The sequence below is a fragment of the Gouania willdenowi genome, chromosome 7 (assembly GCF_900634775.1).
Source record: "Gouania willdenowi chromosome 7, fGouWil2.1, whole genome shotgun sequence".
Classification (NCBI taxonomy): domain Eukaryota; kingdom Metazoa; phylum Chordata; class Actinopteri; order Blenniiformes; family Gobiesocidae; genus Gouania; species Gouania willdenowi.
The window spans coordinates 12206051-12230068 of record NC_041050.1 but is presented as its reverse complement, the minus strand read 5'-3'; the positions used below and the strand labels follow the sequence as shown (position 1 = coordinate 12230068).

General features: G+C 35.6%; 2 protein-coding genes and 1 non-coding gene across 4 annotated transcripts; all 3 read right to left on the bottom strand.

Moving 5' to 3' along the window:
* Nucleotides 1-82, bottom strand: trnas-aga (transfer RNA serine (anticodon AGA)). The gene has a single exon. It is a non-coding gene; the product is annotated as a tRNA-Ser (tRNA).
* Nucleotides 83-1949: 1867 nt separating this feature from the next.
* Nucleotides 1950-12365, bottom strand: LOC114467052 (solute carrier family 17 member 9-like). Its single transcript, XM_028453037.1, has 13 exons — nucleotides 12187-12365; nucleotides 9335-9532; nucleotides 9017-9156; nucleotides 7778-7877; nucleotides 7557-7681; nucleotides 6196-6292; nucleotides 6018-6114; nucleotides 5840-5927; nucleotides 5726-5760; nucleotides 4938-5053; nucleotides 3665-3720; nucleotides 3560-3589; nucleotides 1950-3458 (listed from the first exon to the last, which is right to left on the bottom strand). The coding sequence occupies exons 1-13, from the start codon at nucleotides 12306-12308 to the stop codon at nucleotides 3289-3291; spliced, it is 1374 nt and encodes a 457-aa protein (XP_028308838.1). The 5' UTR covers nucleotides 12309-12365; the 3' UTR covers nucleotides 1950-3288.
* A 202-nt stretch (nucleotides 12366-12567) lies between these two features.
* On the bottom strand, nucleotides 12568-22502 carry LOC114467069 (glucose-induced degradation protein 8-B homolog). Of its 2 annotated transcripts, none has more exons than XM_028453080.1 (5): nucleotides 22327-22502; nucleotides 21510-21699; nucleotides 17491-17687; nucleotides 17179-17376; nucleotides 12568-15018 (listed from the first exon to the last, which is right to left on the bottom strand). In XM_028453080.1, the coding sequence occupies exons 2-5, from the start codon at nucleotides 21625-21627 to the stop codon at nucleotides 14845-14847; spliced, it is 687 nt and encodes a 228-aa protein (XP_028308881.1). In that variant the 5' UTR covers nucleotides 21628-21699; nucleotides 22327-22502; the 3' UTR covers nucleotides 12568-14844. The 2 variants fall into 2 exon arrangements, with proteins under 2 accessions (XP_028308881.1, XP_028308882.1); XM_028453081.1 differs by having other exon boundaries at nucleotides 21510-21637.
* Nucleotides 22503-24018: the final 1516 nt, after the last annotated feature.

Below are 24018 nucleotides of genomic sequence, written 5' to 3'. Positions count from 1 at the left end.
CGTTGTTGACAGGACTCGAACCTGCGCGGGGAAACCCCAGTGGATTTCTAATCCACCGCCTTAACTACTCGGCCACAACAACCTCCTACTGCTTGAAAGGGCAAAAAACATTTCAAACGCCAAAAAAACGGAGTTAAGGCTTTATATAGAAAGGCACAAAAAAGGGTGAGAAAATGTCAAAGGCCTCAAAACAAAGGTAGGGCTACAGCAAGGCACGAAAAAGGGTGAAAAAATTTCAAACGTCTCAAAATGGAGGTAAGGCGATAGTAAGGCATAAAAAAGGGTGACAAAATTTAAAATGCCTCAAACTGAAGGTAAGGCTATAGCAAGGCATGAAAACGTGCGAAAATATTTCAAACGTCTCAAAATGTTGGCAAGGCGATAGTAAGGCATGAAATAGGGTGAAAACATTTCAAACACAGGTAAGGTACAAAGGTAAGTTATAAAAACATGCAAAAAATAGGGCAAAAAAAATAAAACGCCTCAAAACGGAGGTAAGGCATGAAAACATGCAAAAGAAAGGGTGAAAAAAATTAAAACGCCTCAAAACGGAGGTAAGGCTATAGCAAGGCATGAAAAAGGATGAAAAAATTTAAAACGCCTCAAAATGGAGGTAAGGTTATAGTAAGGCATGAAAAAGGGTGAAAACATTTCAAACGCAGGCAAGGTACAAAGGTAAGGTATGAAAACATGCAAAAAAAAAAAAGGGTGATAAAATTTCAAACGCATCAAAACAGAGGTAAGGCTATATATAGTAAGGCATAAAAGGGAGAGGAAAAGTTTCACACTCCAAAATACGGAGGTAAGGCATAAAAACGGGAAACATTTTTTGAAACACCTCAAAACAGAAGTCAGGCTATTAAATGTATGTTAATGATGATGTTGAAATGTTTAAATCCATGGTCATATGCTCATCTACATTTAAAATCAGTTTTTGTACTGTAACAATGGCCAATGTTAAATTGTGCAGTGTCGCTGTCTAAATAAAAACCATACCATACCACTGCATATTTATTTGTTTATTTATCATCTTCGTGGCTCCTCTTGTAAATACACTTTTCTATCTTTCTTCGTATTTTCTCTGTATCTTGCACCACAAGCGTCGTCTCTTAATTTCATTGTACCTTGCGTATATTACACTAAAAGCATTTTACTCTATTTATAATCATAATGTACAAACATATTATATCATATAAACGTATAAACATGATATTATATTGTAAATATACTTGTTTGGTACAAACAGAATTGTATTGTACAAACATAATATAAGTATTAGTGTTAGCACAATATAAAATCATGTTCATACAATATAATATCATGTTTGTACAATATAATTATATTGTTTGTACAATTTAGTGATCCAACATATATTTCCCCCTGTGGCAGCTCTACGCCTCCGTAGAAATCAGACCAAAGCTAAAAAACATACTTTTATTATAAGTATGATAATATTGCAACAAGTGGTTAATCTGAATGCACAGCTGAGTTAAATGTTGTGCAGAAAAAGACACACTGTCCTAAAAAGAAACAAGTTTAAAACTGTCTGGGATCATCAAAGTAAAAAAACGAAAACATTAAAAAAAAAGATTTAAAAAAATAAATGTTCACATTATATAATGTATGTTTCCACTAAAGGTACCCTTTATAATAAGTGGACACAAGAAATTACATTTTGTGTTGTAGGATACTTGAAAACTTAGCAAAACATAATGTATACTAGGATAAGAAACAAAAAAACCAAACAAACTATGGTGCATTCAGAAAAAGGTCCACATACATGTTTCTTGCACTTCACCTGTAAGTTGTCGTCATGTAACTGAAGAACACACTTTATCAGCTGATAGTGGAATTTCACAGTAAAACACAGATTTGGTTCAAACTGTCTTTATCAAGCAGTCATTTTGTCATATACAAACATAACGTACACATACAAATATTAAGGCATTTTAAAATTAATTCCATCAGCAAAGGTTTCACATTTGTGCACAATAATCTAATTAGTCGATGCAGTATTAGTATATGGCTGTGCAGTTATGCACAACCATATTTACAGCTGTAAAGAGTCTCACCTCTCCTAATGCCAACACCACCAGGGTGGGCAGGAATTTATACAGTTCATTAAGTAGCATCATTAGTCTGTTTGTTACACAACAGATGTTCAACCTCTGGAAATCCCAAAGTCAAATGTCGGTGCTGAAGAGGTACAGTTTCTTATCTATGTAATGTGCTTTGGTTTACCTATAGCTCACCTCTACCAGTTTAGCTAAACGTTAGGTTTTGCATTAATAGGCCAATAGTACAATATTAAATTTGTTGCATATATACCAGAGGTAAATAAAAATGCAAAAATGATTTAATAAACCAAAGCCAAAGTGAACACAGCTGAACCTGAACCTGTTGATACGTTGACTAACAATATATTTGCCCGAAGTCATTTCACTTAAGTTTTCATTTTTTAAATGTTTTGCTCTCAAGCATCTCTGTACAAAGTAGTAGTAGTAGTAGTAGTTTTTATTTGGTCATTTCATTCCATTAAACATTAAACAAAACATTCCCATAATTTTGTGTACAGCGTGACCGAAAGAATTTAGGCTGAAGTTAATACTTATTATGCCTAACCCTGTTTAGAAACTTCCACGAGACAAAAACACAACGATTTATAATAAACAATTTCAAGTGTCCAACAGAAGAGAATTACACATGTATTTAGAATAGTTATTTTAACATAAATTTCATTTTGTTTTGTTATTTTTAGTTTTTAAATCGTGTCATCATTTAATTCATTTAATCCGTTACGGATCTATTAAATTCTTTTCATTAGTTGCTACTTTATTCATCCTGATCTTATATATATATTTTAATTATAGTAGATTTATACATCTTTTTGAAAGCTGTGACTGTTCCAGATTGTTTTATTTGATCTTCCAAGTCATTCCACAGATTAACACCTCGTACAGAAATACATCGACTTTTTTTTTAATTTGTTCTAGCTTTTACTTTTTTGAAAATGTCAGTTCCTCTGAGGTTATACTGACTTTTCCTGTGTTCAAAGTTGTTCATTTTTAGTTACAGTGAGTGGTTCCTTCATTTTAAAGTTATCATTTTTCAAACATTAACAAAGAAAATATACTATTATACAATATAAATATAATTCCCAATCATTCACCAGCTCCTCCACACACAAAAAGTGAATTGAAATGACGTAAAAACAAAAAAAAAAACACTCACTGTGTTCATGCAATGCGACTAAATCTTGAGGTGAGACCTGAATAATACACTCTATTTTTAACATGCTAGAACTGGAGTATGTTCATCAACGTCGACACGTATTGCATCTCCAAAGATGAGGAACACCACGAGACCCAACGTGTTTAGAAAAGTGATGAGGGAGAAAATCACAGCCCACGACTGTGTGACCTCAATCAGGTAACCTGACAGGGACACAAACACCAGCCCTGTGAAGCACAAACATCGCTCAGCAACTTCCCTTGGTTCACGTTTGAAATGAATGCACTGAAATAAGTTTAGGAATGACAGTAATAGACTGGATTTTTACCTGAAAAAGCACCCATCATGTTCATAAAACCTATAACAGAAAACAGAAGAAGTGGCAATGATCAGACTAATGTAAGTTACTTAGTGGGAGCTGCTGCAGACTCACCATAAAGAGCTCCAGCACACGATGGAGTCAGATCCTGGACATTAACAGACACACCACTGAAACACAGCAACAATTGACATTTAGGTGATTAACTCACTTTTTATAATAGTATAGTGACTGGATTTTAAACATCTATCTTCCAACATGTTGTATTCCTTAAAATCTCCTGGACAAACCAATATTTCTGTTTATGTGGTGAGGCTGTGGAACGGTTTAGATGTGAAGCTCAAACAGTGTCCATGACAGAATTACTATTATTATTATTCCAAAGGTACAGATAGGGCTGGGCTATTTTCTGATTAAGAAATCAGATAACTACATATTTTATAACATTACAGTTCAAAAAATAAACTCTTCCCATAGCATCTCAGCATAGTGTGAATAAAAAACTAAACATGCCTGTGGTACACATACAGCCTACTCAAAGGGTAAACAAATGTAAACAAAGAGGGGGATGGAAAAAAACTGTGGTGAGAAAATAAATAGATACAAAAAAATAATAATAATTTTTTTAAAAATAAAAAATGTAACTCGAATTTGCAAAATAAAAATCGTTTTTATCTACAAATTAAATCGATTTGTTGCCCAGCCCTCGATAAATGTTTTATTTTATTTTATTTTATAATGTACAATGACTCTGATGATGATCAAAATGTGGTACTATTTATTTATCATTTTAAAATCAATTTTTATTATTATTATTATTATTATTATTATTATTATTATTATTATGATGATGATGAATGCAATATAAATTCTGAACTTAGCTTTACTAATGGAGAATATGTAAAGATATGTAAAACTGAAAAAAACATTATCCCTCTTTAATGATGCAATTATTGTATTGTTGCATCACATATTATACATAAATATTATAATTTTACATTACATAAATAAACTAACAAGCACAACAAACAACAGTGTAAATGTAAAATACTAAGAAGTGTATGTAGTCCCTCGTACTCACTCGTGGGGGTGGCACTGGCTAATCATTTTCCTTTAGGAATATGACGCAGGCCGGCTTACACGATCATCTGTACTGTGATACATTAACATTTAACCAAATATGTTACAAATTAACTAGTTAACTAAGGTGAGACATAGTTACAATAGGAATGTGTGTTTGCCCTGCAACATGTCCTGCTTTATTCCCTGTGTGAAGACGAACAGTCCCTGTCTCTGCATGTGTTATCCTGGTGTGGATAAAGTCGTGTAGGATGAGGGATGAATGTATAGATAAATGATCTGGATGATGACACATCACTTAACACACCTGCTGGTAAATGTGGTCAAACACACATAGATGGAGACGAATGTGACAGCAGTGGGAAACGTGACATTTCCTGTGAGATATATGATAAACACACTTGATACGCCCATGGCCACAAACTGAGGAGGAAGAGGTAGAATAGAAGAAGTATATTTAAATATATTGCAGGAATGAAAAAAGTAAAAAAAACAACAAAAAAAAAAACACACAAAAACCTAGCAATAACTGTAACTAAAAAAACACACACACACACACACACACACACACACAATTCAAGCGTATTTGATACAATGAGTTAAACATTTGTACTCACACAAGAATGTAATGTCAAATAAAACAGAACCAGTTTTTTGTGCATTTTTTTACAAGCCTGAACCCGAACCCTTGTGCAACAGAGCTTTGGGGAATGTGCACACATGTTCATTCATGTTTAAAACAAATGGCAACAATTCTAAAAGGAGCTTTACACTAGCTCACTAAGACAACAGTGTATCTACCCAAACAACATCTATACAGTACATAGAGCTCCTAATTATGAGAGGTTGTTGCACTTTTGCACATCTTTACAATTCCTTACATCCTTACTTAGTTACTATGGTACAATTTTTTTGATTTTCATAAATTTTGCAAACATTTCCTAAAAATAATCTTTATTGACATCTTTATTATGGCCTACTGTGTGTAGAATTTTAATGGGCGAAATGAATTGAATCTATTTATTATAAAGAAAGACTATTACATAACAAAGGATATTATGAAGTGCTAAATCAAACCATTTATCTCACCCTTACCTGAGTTGTCTTTCTCACAAATGCTACGCTGTGCCCTGCGGACAAAACAAAAATGTTGTAAAGTCAAAGACAGCATATTTTTTTTTTCTCCAATTGTTTCATGTTTCAGGATACCTCGACTGATAAGGAAATCTGAGAAAATCCCTCCGATGAGAGCTGATGGAATAGCAACCAACCAAGGAACAATGTTATAAATCCATGCCTGATAAAACACAGGTAAAGGTGTTGAGTTTAGATCAAATATCTGAAGGGTGAAGCATTAAGTAATAGATCAGTCGTAACTAGAAATTACCGTAGCATGAGGAAACGTTTCCTTGAAGTATGTTGGCAGCCACGACAAAAGAATGTAACCAGTGCCACACATGCACAGGTGAGCGAACACCATGGCCCTGGGAGAGAGGCAGAGACATCGGCTTTGCTTAAACGTATCATTATGTATGAATAAAGGAGATTATATATCTACACGTTACCAGATAGATGGCTTCTTAAACAGGTTCAGCCAGTGTGTTTGTGACAGATGCCACTGGGATTGTGTCGCAGTTTCCATCTGCGTGAGGACGACTTCCCCTGGTGAACACAAAGGCCACACAAACATAGTAGAGATGGTATTAGGTAGAACTGTGGTTCTCAAACTGGGCTCCGAGGACACCCAGGCGTCCCTGAGCCATAATCGGGCACTGTTTCTCCAACTTTTTAGGCTCAAGTACCCCATTTCTCCTATTTCTGAAAATAAGTACAGTAATCCATTTGTCTGACTGTTTTGCTCAGAATATTATGAAAAAACCACTACAAACCATAATGATGGAATGAATGAATAATAAGAATCTCATAAAGAATCTGAGAAACAAAGTCATTTTGTAAATAAAAAGAATGAAATAGTCTTTAGTGCCTCCTGAATAGATTTAATTATACAGTTTTTATCATTTCCCGTCATCACTGTTCAGATACCGTCATGTCCATCATCATTATTATGATTATCATTTTTAACTAAAAATAAACAAAACAAAAGCCCATATTTTTAATGCTTTCATTTGTTCATTTTCCACTGTTTTTCTCTCAAGTACCACCTGTAGTGTCATCACCATATATGTGCAGTATGACGATATATTTCTATTCTTTTTTTTTTTTTTTCAATTGCTCATGCTGTATCATTACAAAAGTGTATATGGGGATCAATGCACCAATATAACAAATATCATTTTCAAAGTGAACATGACGCATATCATTGGGGAGTGCGATGGCTGCCTCATGCAAAAAAAGGACTTCATTAAAAAAAAAAAAAATCAAATTATGTGGAGTTATTTTGATTATTGGTTATACATTAACACATTTTATGTTATATACAAGACTAGTACAGGTAGGCCTACTTTTCAAGTTGATTTTTACTACAATTTTTACTTACATTTTTAATTTGAAACGTCCAAAGAATAAATCATTCCTATGGCATTAAGAGGTATAGAAATAGCTGTAGATTGTGATTCATTGATGTGTAAATAGTCCCTGGATTCAAAACGTTCATTAGCTCAAAGTTCACAGATCATTATTTGATAGAGTCAAGTGAAATTGTAGAAATGTTGATGTTTTAAGGGTTCACGGACATCTTTCAAAGCCAAATGTTTGACTTGTAGTGAGCCGTGAAAGTGTCTGTTTAACGGTGCTTGAACACAGCAAGACAAGGAATCCTATACTGTCATATAACAGCTTCTTTGAAATAAAATCAAGCAAGTGTGTAATATCATACTTTTTTTATAGACCTGGGTCTGCACTTATATGGTTTTATATGATGGTTACTGCCATCTCTTTTTATATAGAATAAAGCTAATCCTGTCACCTTTTATGAGAAACAGCCATGCAGCGATGGTCCACAGTGAAGACAGGAACCCTGTGCAATAGAAGACGCTTTCCCATCCATACCGCTCCAGCAACAGGGATCCAATCGCCCCAGCTAACAATGTTCTGAAAAGGTATAAAACAGTGAAATAATCCAATTGATAATTTGCCTTTTATACCAGGACTGATGTTGATACATTTTTCTGTGTGTGCAGAACAAACCCAAGTGTGACGCCGCTGTGCAAGGTGCTCATCATGAAGCCACGTTCATTCTCTGTGACTCGCTGGGAGCACAAGCTGGCCAGTGATGGGAAAAAGACGCCTGCATGACATTAAACCGTCTTCACTCATCATCATCATCATCATCATCATCATCATCATGTCTGAGCCATTCCAGTTAGGAGGAATTTACTTCATCAGTTTGGAGTGTTTGCATCAATTAAAGTGAGGGTTGGACTTCAAATAGCGACAATGGGGAGATGTTAATTCAACTTTTGTGATTATTATTAATTTCTCTGAACCAAAGCTTCCTGATGCCCCATGGCTGCTCCATAGTTGCTTTATGAATCATATAAAGGTTTGGCTACATTCATACAGCTCTATCACCTGTCAGAATATTAAAATGTTTCCCTTTTCTTTGTTTTAAATATGCGAAATAAACAATTTCCTTCTTAATTGAATCATTTCAATCGGTAACACCATAATGATGATAATGATAATTACAGTAAGTCAATGCTAGATGTTAGATTAACACAATTGATTTAACTGACGAGTTCATTGTTCCTAAATCTGCCAGAATGCAGGACTGTGTTTGATGGACTGTGACAGCTGTTGCTCACAGTCCCCATCTTTTTCCCAGGACTGCAGCACCAGATGGATTTAGTGACTTTTCTGCTTGAAAGGTAATTACTGTTGCTTGATTTACATTATGTTTGATTTGTAATTGTTACACTAGAACTCTGTGATGTGTGTGTTGTTCATGTGTGCGCAGCAGCCTCCGTGTGGGCTGCTGTAAGTGACACTGTGTTGTTGCCGATGCTGCTGCTGAGGTGTGTGCACATTGAGAGAGAGAAGCGTTGCAATAATATGCTTTTACCAGAGCATGTGATGTTGCTGTCGGGCTAACGTTAGCTTGTTAGCTCCTCTGAGGGAGGGACTTTGGAATGTTTGGAGGCAGGGCAATACTGATCCTTTTTAACCTGATACAATCTTCTTCTTTCCTTCTGCCTGAGGAACAATTGGGTTAAAGTAAAGAGAATTGCTCAAGGGCCCATAGCGATGACCCACAGTGGGGTTCGAACTCTTTGGTTATAAGCCCACTTCCCTAACCATTCCCCCACTCTGCTTCTAACCTGATACTATAATAAAAATAAATTTTTGTAGTAGACTTATAATTAAATTTGACTTCACTTAATAACTAAAATTACAATCTTGAATATATTTGACCTGAGTAGCACTTACCCTGAAACAGACCCATCAGAAATCTGGCCATAGTCATGAGAACGAGAGTGCGAGAGCCGAGATGGACCAGGAGAGGCGTCACGATGGTGATGAGAGTCCATGAGAGAGCAGAGATGAAGAGGACACGCTCTCCTCCCACTCTGACAAACAACCAACCAGTACAGTCAAAACCTGAGGAGCAACTTTCACCTCAATCAATACACAGAGTGTGAATTCAAACATAGTACCTCCTACATGTCTGCCACATTTACTTTATAACCAGACAAACATAAGATACCTCCAAATTTCAGAGCAAAATTCACTACATACACTCCTTACCTGTCACTGGCATATCCTCCCAGTATCTGCGTTAGGCAGTAGCCCCAGAAGAATCCTCCCAGAACTATTCCTGAATCTATTTTACTCCATTGAAAGGTAGCCGCCATTTTGACTGCACAGATAGGCATTGCCATCCGGGCACAGTACAGGAAGCACGAGGCGATAAACAGCATGATGGTCCATTTCCGAGCCTGGGATCTGTAAGCATGAGATGTTTCTGATGAATGATACATCACTTCACCAAACCAAATGTCAATGAGTTCACAAACTGAGGTTTAGTGTAGCCATTTTCATCCATCAGGCTTTGTTGTATTTGCTACGGATTAGTGTTTAAAACCAAAACAAGCAGAGGCACGTTTAAATGTCCTTCACTGTCGTAACTTGTATGTTGGTGTAAATAAAAGGTTTTTTACTATCCAGGTAATTAGTCTCTTTAATACTATTCAGTATTAAAGAAACTAATTACCGCTGACTTGAGGGCAAATACAGTAGCACTACAGTGAGTGTTCAGTGACTATCTCGGTTTGCAAAAATGTTGCACATGAACTCAAGCAGAGTTCAAAATTCCACATATTAAGTAGCTACAGATTCTCCATTATAACAGGACTGCACATCACTATTTCAAGACTCATAATAGATTGTTACCAAAGTTATATACGGTACCTGGACCATGTGAAAACATAAGGCACTCAGCATCGTGTGTGCGTTAGTGTGTTGGATTACAACGATTTGATCTATTTTATCCATTAAAGCAAAAAATTATAAATCAGCCAAATACAGTGATTGTCGACTACCATCACCTTTAAGTAACAAGTGACTGTGCACACACGAGCCAAACTAAGGAAAAAAATCTACCCATAACTGAAAATACGGAGCAATTTATAGGTGAGATAAATCAGAATATCACAGTCAACAATCAGTATCCAGAATTGTTTCTCCTCCCTTGGTTAGCTTGTGCACTACAGTAGCCCCTGTGAGCTCATGGTCCTCCTTCACTCCTGTCAGCCTACAGGATGTTCAAGTTTTAGTAGGAAAGATGAAACCCTCATCAAGCACTGTAGACATTGTTCCTACTTCTCTGCTTTTAAACGTTTTTGATGTTGTTGGTCCTTGGGTGGTAAAATTGATAAACCGCTCACTTTTATGTGGCTCAGTCCCCAGCTTTTTTAAACATGTGATAATAAACCCCATTCTTAAAAAACCCAATCTTGATCCGGGGTGCCTATAAACTACCGGCCAATATCTAAGCTTCCCTTCATGTCTAAAATCATGGAGAAAATGGTTGCTGAGCAGCTAACCATTAATGACTCTGAGTTTCACTTTTTATCAGAGTTCTTAGACTGTATATTCTGTATCAAAAACTGGTTGTCATCAAATTATCTCCAGATAAATTCAAACAAAACAGAAACTCTGATCATTGCTCCTGATAAAAACATCCCTCTAATTAAAAACTCTTGGTGATCTGGGCTCATCTGTTAAAACCAGCCTCAGAAACCTTGGGGTTGTTTTTGATCAGTCCATGTCTTTGGAGGGACATTGTCGTCAATTGACTAAAAACTGTTTTTACCACCTGAGAAATATCTCTAAAGTGAGGCATCTTTTATCAAAATCAGATCTGGAACTGGTCATACACGCATTTATATCATCTCGTATTGACTATTGTAAATTTTAGTTCTCACGTTCCGAGCATTACATGGTCAGGCCCCTAAATATATCTCGGACTTGTTGTGCCCCTACTCATCAGGGCGATGCTTTCGGTCTTCAGGTCAGGGTCTCCTAAAGACCCCAAAAACTAAATCTAAAACCAGAGGAGACCTGGCGTTCCAGGCTGTAGCTCCCAGACTCTGGAATAACCTGCACCAGTCTCTCAGGGAGCTCAACTGTGTGGACACTTTTAAAAAACTGCTGAAGACTACACTTTATAGTAAAGCTTTTAGTTAACTGGATTTTATTTTTATTTGTCCTTTAATGTTGATGTTCTTATGATGTTTATGCACTCTTGTTTTATTATTCTATTGTGTTGCACTTGTAACCACAACTCTGTACAGCACTTTGTGATTTTATCTGCAAGAATTCAAAATAAGATCAAAATGTTAGTTTTTTTGCTTTTTACCGACAACCCACTTAAGGTTGAAGCGTGACCCATTATTGGGCCCCAACCCACAAGGTGAGAACCAAGTGTAATATAAATATTAAATATAACTAAATAGTCATTCTTTCTAAGGTCTTAAATCTCCTTTTTCGCTGACATAATTGATTATAAAAATCCTGTTATTCATTCTCTTTTCTTCACCGTGCTGTATTTTTCTTCAACAGAATCATATCTATGGCTGTAAAGTGTAATATCTTGACTCCAGTTACAGTGACAGATAAATAGTAGAAGTGTGCTGGACACACACAATGGGAAACCAATACATTTCCATGGATTTAAAAAAATCTTTTATTTTCACAGGACAACAGGTCAAAGTTTGTCTCTATCAGTTCAAAAATCTGATAGTTTGCATTAAAATAGGGGACGATGTCATTTTTACTGAGGTTGGTAACACTAGACTTAACACCTCTCATTAAAACCTGAAACTAGTATTTGAGGCTCTGTTGTAAATCTCATCAGTTAAAGTTACATTTCATCACATATCCAAGAAGTTACACCATTTAGTTGTTTTAAAATTCTATTCAATAAACAACCAATTATTTTGTTCCTGTTGTTAGTTTTGCAGCATTAGAGGAATATATGTGCTTTGTGATTTTAATGCCTCTCTTCAAACCAATCCTAAGCATGTTGGCAGACTTTAGATTACTAACAGTGAACCATGCAGAGTATAAATGCAGAATTAGTTTTTCTGCTGTCTTACCTGGTCCACAGTTTCCTGTTGTGAGAGTCATTTCTGCTGGGTGAATTGGATGGATTATTCTTAACTTCCAGTGAAGATCCACTGATTCCCTCATTACTGTCTGCTGTGTGCTTCTCAGCCATTCAGAGGGCGCTGACGTCTAATGTTGACTGAGCAGCAACACACGGAACTATACCTCAATGTATCCTCAGGCGGACAAGACCAACAAGTCAGACTTGTTGCAACAAAACCCTCAAAAAGAGAAGTAGTCCTGGTTGGGATTTACATGTCACAATGTTTTGCATATGCATATTTTATTATAATTTAAGACTTAAGTACAGATTCAAGTTGAATTTTCAACACCATTTATTTTTTTTTGCTGTAAAATGACTTCACAAGAAATGAAGCAGAAACTTTAAAGATCTTTATTTGTATCAATATTTTTTTTTTTAACAAAATCAATCCACTTTATATTTCACTCTGACCATAAAATGCGCTTCAATCATACAAAATAAATAAATCCAGATCAGCAACATTTCCTTTGCTGTGATGTCATTCTGTAACACAAAGTCAAAGGAACCATTGCAGGTAGTGCAAAGTGTAGAGTGGAGTTTGGCAAAGGCAGTCATCAGCCTTAGCTCACACTTCACCTCCAGTGAAAAACCTACAGAGCCATTCTTCTTAGACATATCCTAAAAATAGCATCAAGGTTTAATCTGTAAAAAGCCAATTTTATAGCAAACTATCAAACAGTATCCAAAGCATTTTAAACTAAATCCTTTTTATAGTGTCCTTTCTTTGTTTAAAAAGCTACTCTTTTTTATGATTTAAAACACTCCATTAGCAATCTAATACATCCTAAACCAGTGTTTCTTCAGCTGAAAGCCCCTCCCGAGGGTGACCACACTGGTTTCTACCCAACCTCCACTCTATAAGTCTTTTAATTGCACTTTAAAATGAGAGCATCTTATGCAAGTACCGCACATGTTTATATGCTGGGCCTTAAATTCACAGCACACTCTTTCAAACAACGATAGTTTTTATAATTTATATTAATGAAAATAGCAAAAAGCGAGCATACTTTAGGCTTAAAAGAGTAAGTTTAAAGTGAGTGTAAAGCAGAAGCCTGCCAGCATAGAGCAGCATGAACCGTATCTGTGACGTGCGCGACTTGTTTTCTCATATAACCTGACAGATAATGTAGCAATATTAGGCTAAGATGTTCACTTCTGGAACAACATTTTTTGAGTACCGTATACTGAATCGATTTTTAATGCGATTCACCCTGGCAAACAAATGGTTCCCACTCAAAATCAAGAAAATCCAAGATGGCCACCATGCATACTGCCAATTTGGATTTTTATCATAAATGTGGTTCTATTTGACATAAAAGCATGATCTCAGTGGCGAATTATAGGTTTTCAGAAATTCAATAATATATTTTAAAATACCGTAAATTGTGCTCAGAGGAAGATCCAAGATGGCCACCTTCCGTATTGTGAATTTCAATCTTACCATAACTTTGGTTCTGTTAGACGTAGAAACATGATCTTTGTGGCTAAATGTAGGTATTCGGGGACAAGGATTGTAATTAAATAGCTTAAAATGTCATGAATTGCATCCAGAGCAAGATATAAGAGGTGAAATTGTGATTTATTTGCCGCCATAACTGTGTATGACAAAGATGCCTTTTAAAGAGTGAACGATTTGATTTAAATCCCCATCAAAACATAAATAAGTACTGTATATCTAATTTAATTTATTTCTGAGGACGATTATATCCATTGTGATCCTGGTGCATGTATGTGTAAGCATTAATCTAATGCTGTGTTCATTTTGCAGCACTTGCTAACATGTACAATAAAACTTAAACTTCTGATGTAGATAAAAAGTCCAAATTGGCAATAACAGATGGTGGCCATCTTGGATTTCTTGATTTTGAGTGGGAACCATTGGTTTGCCATTGTGGATCCCCAAAAAAATAGATTTAGCATACTCAAAAACCTCATGTACAAATGATCACACTTTCAACATCTTTTTCACATATCTTCTGGGCTAAAACATTTTACACTCGAGGCACTGAGCCACAGTTCTGTTGATGCTACATGATAAGAAAACATTTCTCACTGACCTCCCTGTGTTGAGTAACCAGTGAAATCCTTGCTGAATATTTAGAGTCATTATGTTTCAATAAGCACGAGCATAAACAAGTCACCAACTGACCAATAATAAATAATCCCTCTACGTCCTCTTTCGTTAAAACACAACTTATTGTGTTTGAAAATCACTGATCCATACAAATCAATAAAGAGTGTAGCCACACACACACACACAAAATCAACAATTTACAAATTCATATGAAATCATATTCAAAAGTGTTTCTGGCAAAAAACACCTAAAGTGGCCACAATAGATATTATAACATGTTATGTTTTAAAAAGACAAAATATAAAACAGCCATTTGAAATTGGTCATCACCAAGTCTAAATTCTCAGGACGGTATTCTTAAATATTTTTTTTTTCAATTTGCAAATACAGAAACTTACAGTTTGCACAATGAGTCTGACTTTATATGAAAGTAACATAAAGAACATTTGTTTATACATACAATACCTGGTTTGTCACGCAGTCACTGACTGATAATAAATTAGTTAATGTAGATGAACTTGTCCTTTATGTTCACTTAGGTTCCTCGATGGTGCCCGTGCTCAGGTCAGTCATTTTAGGGTATTTCACCTTCTTCTGGTCCAGCTCGTTCTGAGCCCACAGCAGTAACTTCAGGAGCTTTGCAAGTTTAGGTGTCGACTCCCTGTTTTCATAGTCCAGCACAGCTTGGTTCACCTCACTCCAAACCTGAGCAGAGAAGATTGTTCCAGAGTCAACACTGACATACAGGAAGTTAATGCACATGTGTTAATGTAGAACGAACAACGGTGTGAAACTTATTTTATCCCAGGGGCCAAATACGGTTCTGTTTTTTAAAAAAATATTTTGCATTTTTTGTCCCAATGAGAAGTGCAGTGAAATACGGTTTTCAATTGGGCTAAATCAGAAAACTCTCAGCTATCTATGCACTCTTCAATTCACAGACAATTAACCTAAAAAATAATTCATATTCCTTCTCCACTAATTAGGATTTTCCTTGATTGCGGAATATGGACGTTCTGAAAAAAGGAAAGCAATTTGAAACTTAAAGATCAATCTGATAGGGTTTTTTTTCTCTCTTTATTTAAAATTGGACCTCAACATGACACGGAAATGCCTCACATACCTGTTCTGGAACCATATCACACATCACCATAGGAGTGTGACAATATCTCAATATGGCGATATATCGCGATCGATTATCGATATGCTCACGCTAAGTATCAATTTTTTTTTTTTAAATTTGGATTTAAGATTTATTTTATTCTTTTCAAAACATTTCCTACTTTTTCACTAAAATGTGCAGGTACGTCTTCACAGAAATGTTATCACTGTTGGTTGAAGGAACCAATATATTGTTTACTGGAATATTTCACTATAATGGTGTCACTGGTAAGAAAGACCCTATTTTTTGTTTACAGAAAGCACTATTGGAGACACTTATTCGTTTACATTGGTATGTTGACACTTATTTACAGAAATGTTGCACTAAAATAGTGTCACTGTTCATAGGACACTTTCTCAATGTATTGTCTTTCAGAGATGTAAAATAAAAATTTAATTTTTTCACTTCATCATTTTTTTCTTGTTATGTCAGATTATCGTAGATTGATTTCTGACCAATATATCGATAATCGCAGTATCGTCATGTCGTGAGATAATCGTTATCGTGAGCTTTGTATCGTATCGTGAGGTACCCAGGTTCCCACCCCTACATTACCATAGTATTTTTCCCATCAAACGGGCTTCTGAGGGTCTAGTAGAGATTTTGCAAGATTTCAGTGTAATTATCTTATACATGAAGCATATAAAACATAAAATGAATGACAGTAGTTGACTCTAATAACACTTTAGCATGTTCAATATGGTTACAGGAAGTTTAATAGCCAGTAAAGTCCTCTAAAGGGAAAGATAAAATGAAAACAAAACAAAAAAGTGTAAAGTGACGCAGACGTAACAAGAAAATAGGTCAACCATGAAGGCCCTAATTAAAGTGCAAAGTGTTTAATAAAGAATATCTGAAAGTCAATATTACAATGTTTCACTTGATGATCAATGTATATTGTATTCCCTCTGGTTCTTACAAAGCGCAGAATCTTACCTCAGGCCAGATTAAGTGTGTGCTTTTAAGAACAATGAAGAGCTTCTGATAACATTTAGCATGTTGCTTGCTCCTTTAGTTATCTTTTAAGGAAGACTGCGCTCATATGCAGCCATCTCTTGTCTGGGGAAAACAAGCTGTAGTTTTACAGTCTTGCTAACAACAAATATATGAACAAGTATATAATAAGGGTTTGGCCAAAGTGAGCCAAACTTGTGGCAAAAAATATCAGAATTCTTTCAATTTGTTAATCCCGTGCGAATCGGCCATGCCAGTAATTTGTAAAGTAAAAATTTCCCTGCAAATTGATATATTTATATATATTTACTATATTTTGCTGAACTCCGAGGTCCTGTGATAATACTAATCTGATGCGAATAGGCCTCTCTGTGATTTGGACAGAAATGGGCAGGATTTTATGATTACGTGTTGTTTTGTTTCAGGGACGCATGTTTATTTATGTTTTATTAATTTTAAGGTTTCTTCTCACGTCCAGTGCCTAATTTTCTTCTTAGCGCCCGCCACGTTGAAAACAATGTGAGCGAATGTTACGATATGTTGACGTCATATCCGGGAGATGTCCGTAAATTTCAGCAAAATCTCAGGCTTCGGTTATCCTGTGTCAATGCGCCACGTAAAAAGCAGATGTTGGGGGGGTCATTTATTTATTTATTACATGTGGTCCCCAGATAATATCTATCCCGTGTGAATGGGGCTTTAGATAATAATTGATGTATTGAAGCTATGATGGTGACAGCCATACCCACCTTTTGCCTCTGCATCATGTTGAGCAGATCTCCAAAAGGAGATTCCTCTGGGTTGTCAAAGGCCAGCAGAGCTAACGTGCGCTCCATCTCTGTCAGACACTCTCTGCTCTCCTCGCCCTGCTCGGCTAGTTGTGTCTGAGCGAACTCCAGTGCTGACTCAGTCTCTCTTAGCCTGATTAACTCAATCAGATGCTGCTGCTACAGTACACAAAAGTCACTCAGGCAATGAATGCTGACCAACAGTTTTCTCACATTGAACATAGCATTTAAGAATTCTCATTCCTGTGACAGAAAGCAATGGTCCGTGTGTACCTGCAGATGAAAATATAAGTATCTGTTGGTGTCCAGGAGCTCTGGGTGTAGACTGTTGATGAATGCAATAGCTTCTTGTATCTTGCCCTTCAGGATCATTTCTCTGATCTTTATCCGTTCATCCAAAGAATCCAAGTCCACGCTCGGCTCGATGCCAGATTCCATTCGAAACTTCTCTGCTGCTTCTTTGAAGCCCTCTTCATTAAACACAAACAGAGATGAGATGACATAAGAGCAGCAACTCTATAAATAATTGGTTCAGATGTACAGTTGACAGCTGGACCACTGTTTGGGCTTCTCTGTATTAATATTACCCATTCTTACTTTACCTAAATGGGATTTCCTTTGCTTTCCATAACTTAGATTGTACATCGTTAACCTTGAATATTTGTTAGTTCTAATGTTGGTCCCTTTTGTGTTGTTCCTGTTTTAAAACTGTGACCAGGATTACATCAGATCAGGCTTCCACACTTAACTGGCCTTTTCAGTAAAAAACCTTTGTGAAAAGTAAATTAAAGAAAAATGTTTGTGTCAGGAATGTTCATTGAGTATTAACTAAATTAGTTAACACCATGGTATAAGCCTCATAGATCAATAAATTAAAAAAAAAGTGTTTTAATCCCGACCACAAACCGACTTTTTTGCGCATTGCATTGTGGGATATGGAGTCCCCTAAACAGATGCATAGAAGTGTTTTTACTTCACTCTTACTGCGATTTCTGGTGTTTCTTTACCAGGCGAGGACAGTGATTCTCTTAACAACATTTTTATTCTAGTTTGTTCCTGGTATTGCCTGTGAAACTTGGCAATTTCAATAAATGGTGGAGCTCAAAACAAACTTTTACATCTTTTTTTTTTTTCAAGCAAATGTTCTTTGATTTATTGATCGATGTGGCCTACGCTAAACATGTTTTGTGTCCGGCAGCTTTAAAATGTCATTTTCTCCTCAAAGTACTTTTGGTTTTTTATCACATTATGAGATTGTGATAAAGAAAATCCATAACTAAAAGATATGCATCACTTAACTTTAATAAATGTTTAAATAAGTTTATTTGGAAAAATTAAAAATTAAAAAGCTCAACATGAAAAATTGTATCATAAAATAAATACAATATTTGTAGATTACAATATTATACAAATGTTAATAAAATGTTTATTCACCTTTACATTACACAAATGACCAGCTGTAGACCAGACTTTAGTTTATTCATTTTTTGTCATCTGTAGCATTTTGAGATTTATTTTGACATAAAGTGAATACCAAATAAAACTCATTATTACAGTATTAACAGGATTAAATTTTGTTTCTCATTTTATGTAAAATTGAAGGCTTTAGAAAATTAAGCCTCGAAAGGAACTGTTAACATTGGCAAGTGTTAAAAAAAAAAAAACAACAACAACAACAACAACCTGAAATTAACCACAAATGTTTACATCAGTTGGTATCACATGACTTTGGGTGCTATGGTTCACATTTTGTATTATTTTGTGACTAATGCTGTCCATCTACTGATTCAAGTCTAAACTGATGAGCTTTTTATTTCTTAAGGAAACATGGTTGAATGATGGTATCAGCAATACTATTCTCAATGAAAGACTTTATATATTTCAATAAGTGTCGTACTTGCAGGAAAGGTGGTGGAGTTGCTGCCATCTTTAAATCAATATTTCAGTGCAAAGAAATAACATTTGGTGATTTCATCGCCTCTGAATATATGTCGTTCTTACTGAAGGGTGATTCAAGAGTTCTGTTTTTAGTCTTTTATAGACCCCCAAAATATTCTGGAGAAACCATGGATGAGTTTGCTGAACTGCTGTCAGTTGTATGCACTGAATACAACTTATTAATGATAACAGGTGACTTTAATATTCATGTAGACAATAACATGGACAATAATGCCAAAGAATTATATGCTTTAATGAACACTTTTGGTCTTATACAACATGTGGCTGTTTTTCAACATACACTCAACGTCACACTTTGGATCTGATTATCTCTAAAGGTGTTGATATCTCTGGGGGTAATTTCATCAAAGTGTTCTCAGTAGAGCCGGGCTTATGGTTTAAACCTGGTTCAGCTAAGCCGTCCGTGACCATGCTGGCTTTTACCATTTCATCAGACTCTTCTCAGCTTCAAACTCCAAAGCTGAGCCGAGCCAGATGAGAGTGTTTAGATTAAGTGCACACTTTCTCATTATTAATCCCTGATCAATGAATGGACACATTTATACCGTGCGGTAAATGGAGGCGATGGATACGCACGTAACTTTATATATTATTACTGATGGTTTAAACACATGGAGACTGTGATATGTCATTAAAAATACGGTACACATTAAACATGTAATAAGTAGGGATGTAACGATTCACTCAACTCCCGATACGATTCGATTCGCGATACTGGGTTCACGATACGATTCTCTCACGATTTATTTTACAAAATGGGACTGTAGTCAAATGATGACTGAAAAATATTTTGAAATATATATATTTCTTTAAAATACTGTATTATTTTCCTTTTATTTTTAATTGTCAAAATAATCGCTTGATAAACTATTCAAAACAATGCAATTTAACTAAAAATAAATCTTGAATGAAATAAAGGAATAATACAAATGAAGAAAAAGCTTATTAATTTAAATTCTGGTTCTATAGTAAACAATGCAAAACTGCATAATAGTTATTTTTCTTTTTAAAAGTGCGACTGAAAATGTATTTTGTGCCCTAACAATTGGACTTAAAAAAAAAAAAAAACCTGTCATTGCACTGATTTGTCAGATATTTGTTTGGCCCAGCAGAGGGCGCTGGTAACCCTGTGGTCGGTTGGCATGCAGCTAATCTGGCAGTGAAGAAGAGATGCTATGTTAGCAGACATAGACAGAGCTCATAGAAAAACGTGACTTTTACAGATATTCACGTAATATTACAGATATTCTTTCGGTGCTAAAGGGGTAAGGAATCATTTCGTAACATGTAACATTAACATGTAAGAGTAGAATGCGGCCAGAAAGAAAATAGTAGCAGATGCCGCCCGCCGGTACACTGCTGGACAAGAGAAGGGCTAAATGTTTAAAAAAAGTACTGCGATTCAATTTTCAAAGTATCGATGTCAATTGTGATACCTATGAATCGATTTTTAACTGCCTTACGATTAATCGTTACATCTCTAGTAATAAGACAATGATTCTATCATCATTTGTATGAATTTAAAATCATATTAAAACATTTACCATGATATTTTCTTTAATTTCCTTTTAAATTACCATATTAAAGCGGTATTTTAAAAAAAAATAACAGAATTATTTTTGACTCCTTTTTCCTCTTGTAGATCTTTATTGAGTGTTTTAAAGCATCACTAAATGACTTATTTCAAAATAATGACGTGGTTTCATGAGAGTGCATCTGCAGATTAAGCCAAGGCTGCTGCTTAAACCTGGTAGGGAGCAGGTTTGCCTTATGGACTGCGTTACTATGGTAACCATGGTGTTTTCTCGTTGATGAAATGGCCGTTCCAGTTAGAACCCGGCTTAACAGAGCCGGACTCTCAGATTAAACCTGGACTTAACTGTGAGCTGGGTTTGATGAAATACCCCCCTGCTGTTGATGTAAGAGACTTAGCTTAATCTGATCATTTCTGTATATTTTTTAGTTAAAGACTGTAACATTTACTTCTGTGTGTTTAATGAAAAGGTACATAAATGACAACACGTGTGCACAGTTTATGGAAGCCATAGCGTGAGATTTTTGGTCATGTTGTTGATGTAATGTGTTTGTTGACGATTTTAATGAATTTTTTTTTTTTTTAATGTTCTTAAATATTTTAAGCTGTTGAATGTTTTCTGTTGCACTTTTTGATCATGTAAAGCACATAGAGTTCAGTTGCCTTGTGTATGAAATGCGCTAGCCAAATAAATGTGCCTTGCCTTGCTTTTGGTGGTTTTCTGTGTTAAAACATGGTGACATTTACAAGACTCATATTTCACAATCGTTGTTGTGGTGTGTTGCGCAGGAGAGCTCACCTGTGACCAGGTAATTCATGATGAGTCGGTTCATGTCCGCTCTCTGGATGTGAACATTGTTCAGTTTGTCCATCCACTCTTCTTTCGTGATGTCCTCTGGTTTGTCAGCATAACTCATCCTTAGGTTCCTGAGGGGAGGTTCACACCCAAAACATGAGCAAGGCTGACACAGCTCGGTCACAGATGGGAACTGCACAACAACAACATATACAGGAAGGGTTAAAGCAAGGGAAAACGTCTTTGTTTAGCACATTTTATACACTGTAGTAACTAAAGGTGCTTTATACAATTGTGAAATAAAACAAAATTCAAAACATATTACAATTTCTAAAATTCATCAGTGAACAACAATAAAAAACATAGCTTAAAAAACAACTATAACATCTGTAATTTAAGCTCCATCAGAAGCAGGTATTTAAAAATCAATGCAAATAATTAAAAAATAACAAATAATGATAATTTAGGAGAAAAAATAATTATCCATTAAAAAACAATGTTATCACTAGCTTTCAGGCCTGATTTAAAGAGCTGGCAGTTTGTGCAGACATCACCAAGTTTGTTCCACAAATGTAATAAAAAAAAATAATGTAAAATGCCTCCCTGTATTTGGTCCTGATTCTGGGAACATATATGTATATGAATACAGAGAAAGCCGTCAGTCAAAGAGGGGAAAAAATCAAACACTGATAATAATGGTGTTTTCCAGCCGTCGTATGAAGCTCTCACGGGTGTGACAGTCACTCTATCCAAAACAAACCCGCTTACTGAACGGCGCACGACCCGGTGTTGACTTTTAACAGCAGGGACAACAACTCACCGTGCGAACACAAGCTCCGTTATTTATTATCCGTCCTCTTAAGCAAAAAAAGTCCGTGAAAAGTCAGATATATATTAACCCCTGACTGTGGGAGTGTTTTAAAAAAGCAAAATGTAAACAGCTGTCACACGCTGCGGCTTTCGCGGCTAGCTAACCAACCTAACGCGATTATCTCGCGATAGGAACGTCACTGCAGCGAGCTCCGTGATTGGCGCGGGATGTGACGTCACGGTTGCCGAGGAACAGTCGGGCCGGTCCAGAGTTATTCTTATAGTGGAGAACATAGCGATATCTATGGTGGAGAATACTGAACAAAACCATCTTCTGCATTTCCATCATTTATGGGACATAAGTGAACAAGAAAGAACGTTTGGATCCTTTTATAACTTTATTTGTTCACTTATGCCTTTTTTTTCCCCCTCCACACTCTGACTATTTATCTTTATTACAGTTCTTATTTTGATTTGAGTAATTGTTTTAACAACTGTAAAGTGTTGTTCAGTTTTTGTTTTTGTTTTGTTTTTGTTTTTTTTTAAAAAAAAAAAAAACGCTTATAAATAAAATGTATTGGGGCAAGCGAGATTTCCGAGTGTGAATAGGACAGCATGAGTTCTCACTTTGAAAAGGTACATTTACGAGGCATACACCATTAAGCTGTTATTTTTAATTCAATTTACAAATTTGAAGGAAGTGCACAAGATGGACACTAAACAGGCCGATAAGTGAAACAGCACTGTTAAGCGGATTGGTCACTGTTGAAAAATCCAGGAAAAACCTGGATATTCAGCTCGTGTACAGCATTGGAGACCGATATGACGTTTCCGCAAAAAAAAATCTTTCAAGGAATCACTTCTCTAAGGGTATAAAATAATCTAAATCTGTGTCAGACTCGTTGTCAGCCAAGGAGAGTTTATCCCTCTTCACCTTTGAACTCACGCGCGAGAACTGAACGAGAGCGAGATTTACGACGGTGTGAAAAGACTTAAGTTAAAAAAAAAAGAAATTAAAAAAAAAAAACACCCCATTTTTATATCACAAATTTCTGGCAACCCCCAATATTTTTTTTTTTCTATAATTAGTTATTTTTTATACTTTGTAACACATACAAAATGCCCCAGCTCAGATATACTTATACTTATTTTTTTCTTTATTCTGCATTTTATTTGAACTCGATTTATATTTGACATAGTGAAAGTATAGAATACAGTTTTTTAAAATTGTTTGTTGAGTTTCATGTTGAAAAAGAATAATTCAATCGTTTCAAAAATATGTTTTTAATCAGAATTTTTTTTTAACACATTCCATGTGATCCCATTTAAATTTCAGGCTACCCTACATGGGGTCATGACCCCAAGGTTGAAGAACACTGGTCTAGGTTAATGAATACTGACAGCATTATACAACAGAATATTTGCGAGACTCTAATCTCACAAACTGAAAATATACATATATTTTTATGGAACAGTTTATGACAGGGATGGGCAACTCCATCGCAGTGGGGGTTATAAAAATGAGATTGTATCTTATCCGAGGGCCACATTATCAACATTCATGTCAGCATTAAAATAATGACGAATCTGAGCATAACAAGGGGGTAAAGGTTGTTTTTTTTAATCTTTGTGGTTTTGCTGTTTTTAGTTATCAGTAATTTGTGTGTTTTTTGCAGTTATGCTTTTTTTTTTGTGTTCTTGT

Coding starts and splice junctions, on each gene's coding strand:
- LOC114467052 (XM_028453037.1), bottom strand. CDS start 12,308: ATGGCTGAGAAGCACACAGCAGACAGTAATGAGGGAATCAGTGGATCT. Junction 5,054..5,725: donor TTGTGAGAAAGACAACTCAG/GTAAGGGTGAGA, acceptor CTTCCTCCTCAG/TTTGTGGCCATGGGCGTATC. Junction 3,721..4,937: donor TTGACCACATTTACCAGCAG/GTGTGTTAAGTG, acceptor GCTGTGTTTCAG/TGGTGTGTCTGTTAATGTCC.
- LOC114467069 (XM_028453080.1), bottom strand. CDS start 21,627: ATGAGTTATGCTGACAAACCAGAGGACATCACGAAAGAAGAGTGGATG. Junction 17,688..21,509: donor CATGAATTACCTGGTCACAG/GTGAGCTCTCCT, acceptor TGTTTAATGAAG/AGGGCTTCAAAGAAGCAGCA. Junction 15,019..17,178: donor ACATGATGCAGAGGCAAAAG/GTGGGTATGGCT, acceptor TTCTCTGCTCAG/GTTTGGAGTGAGGTGAACCA.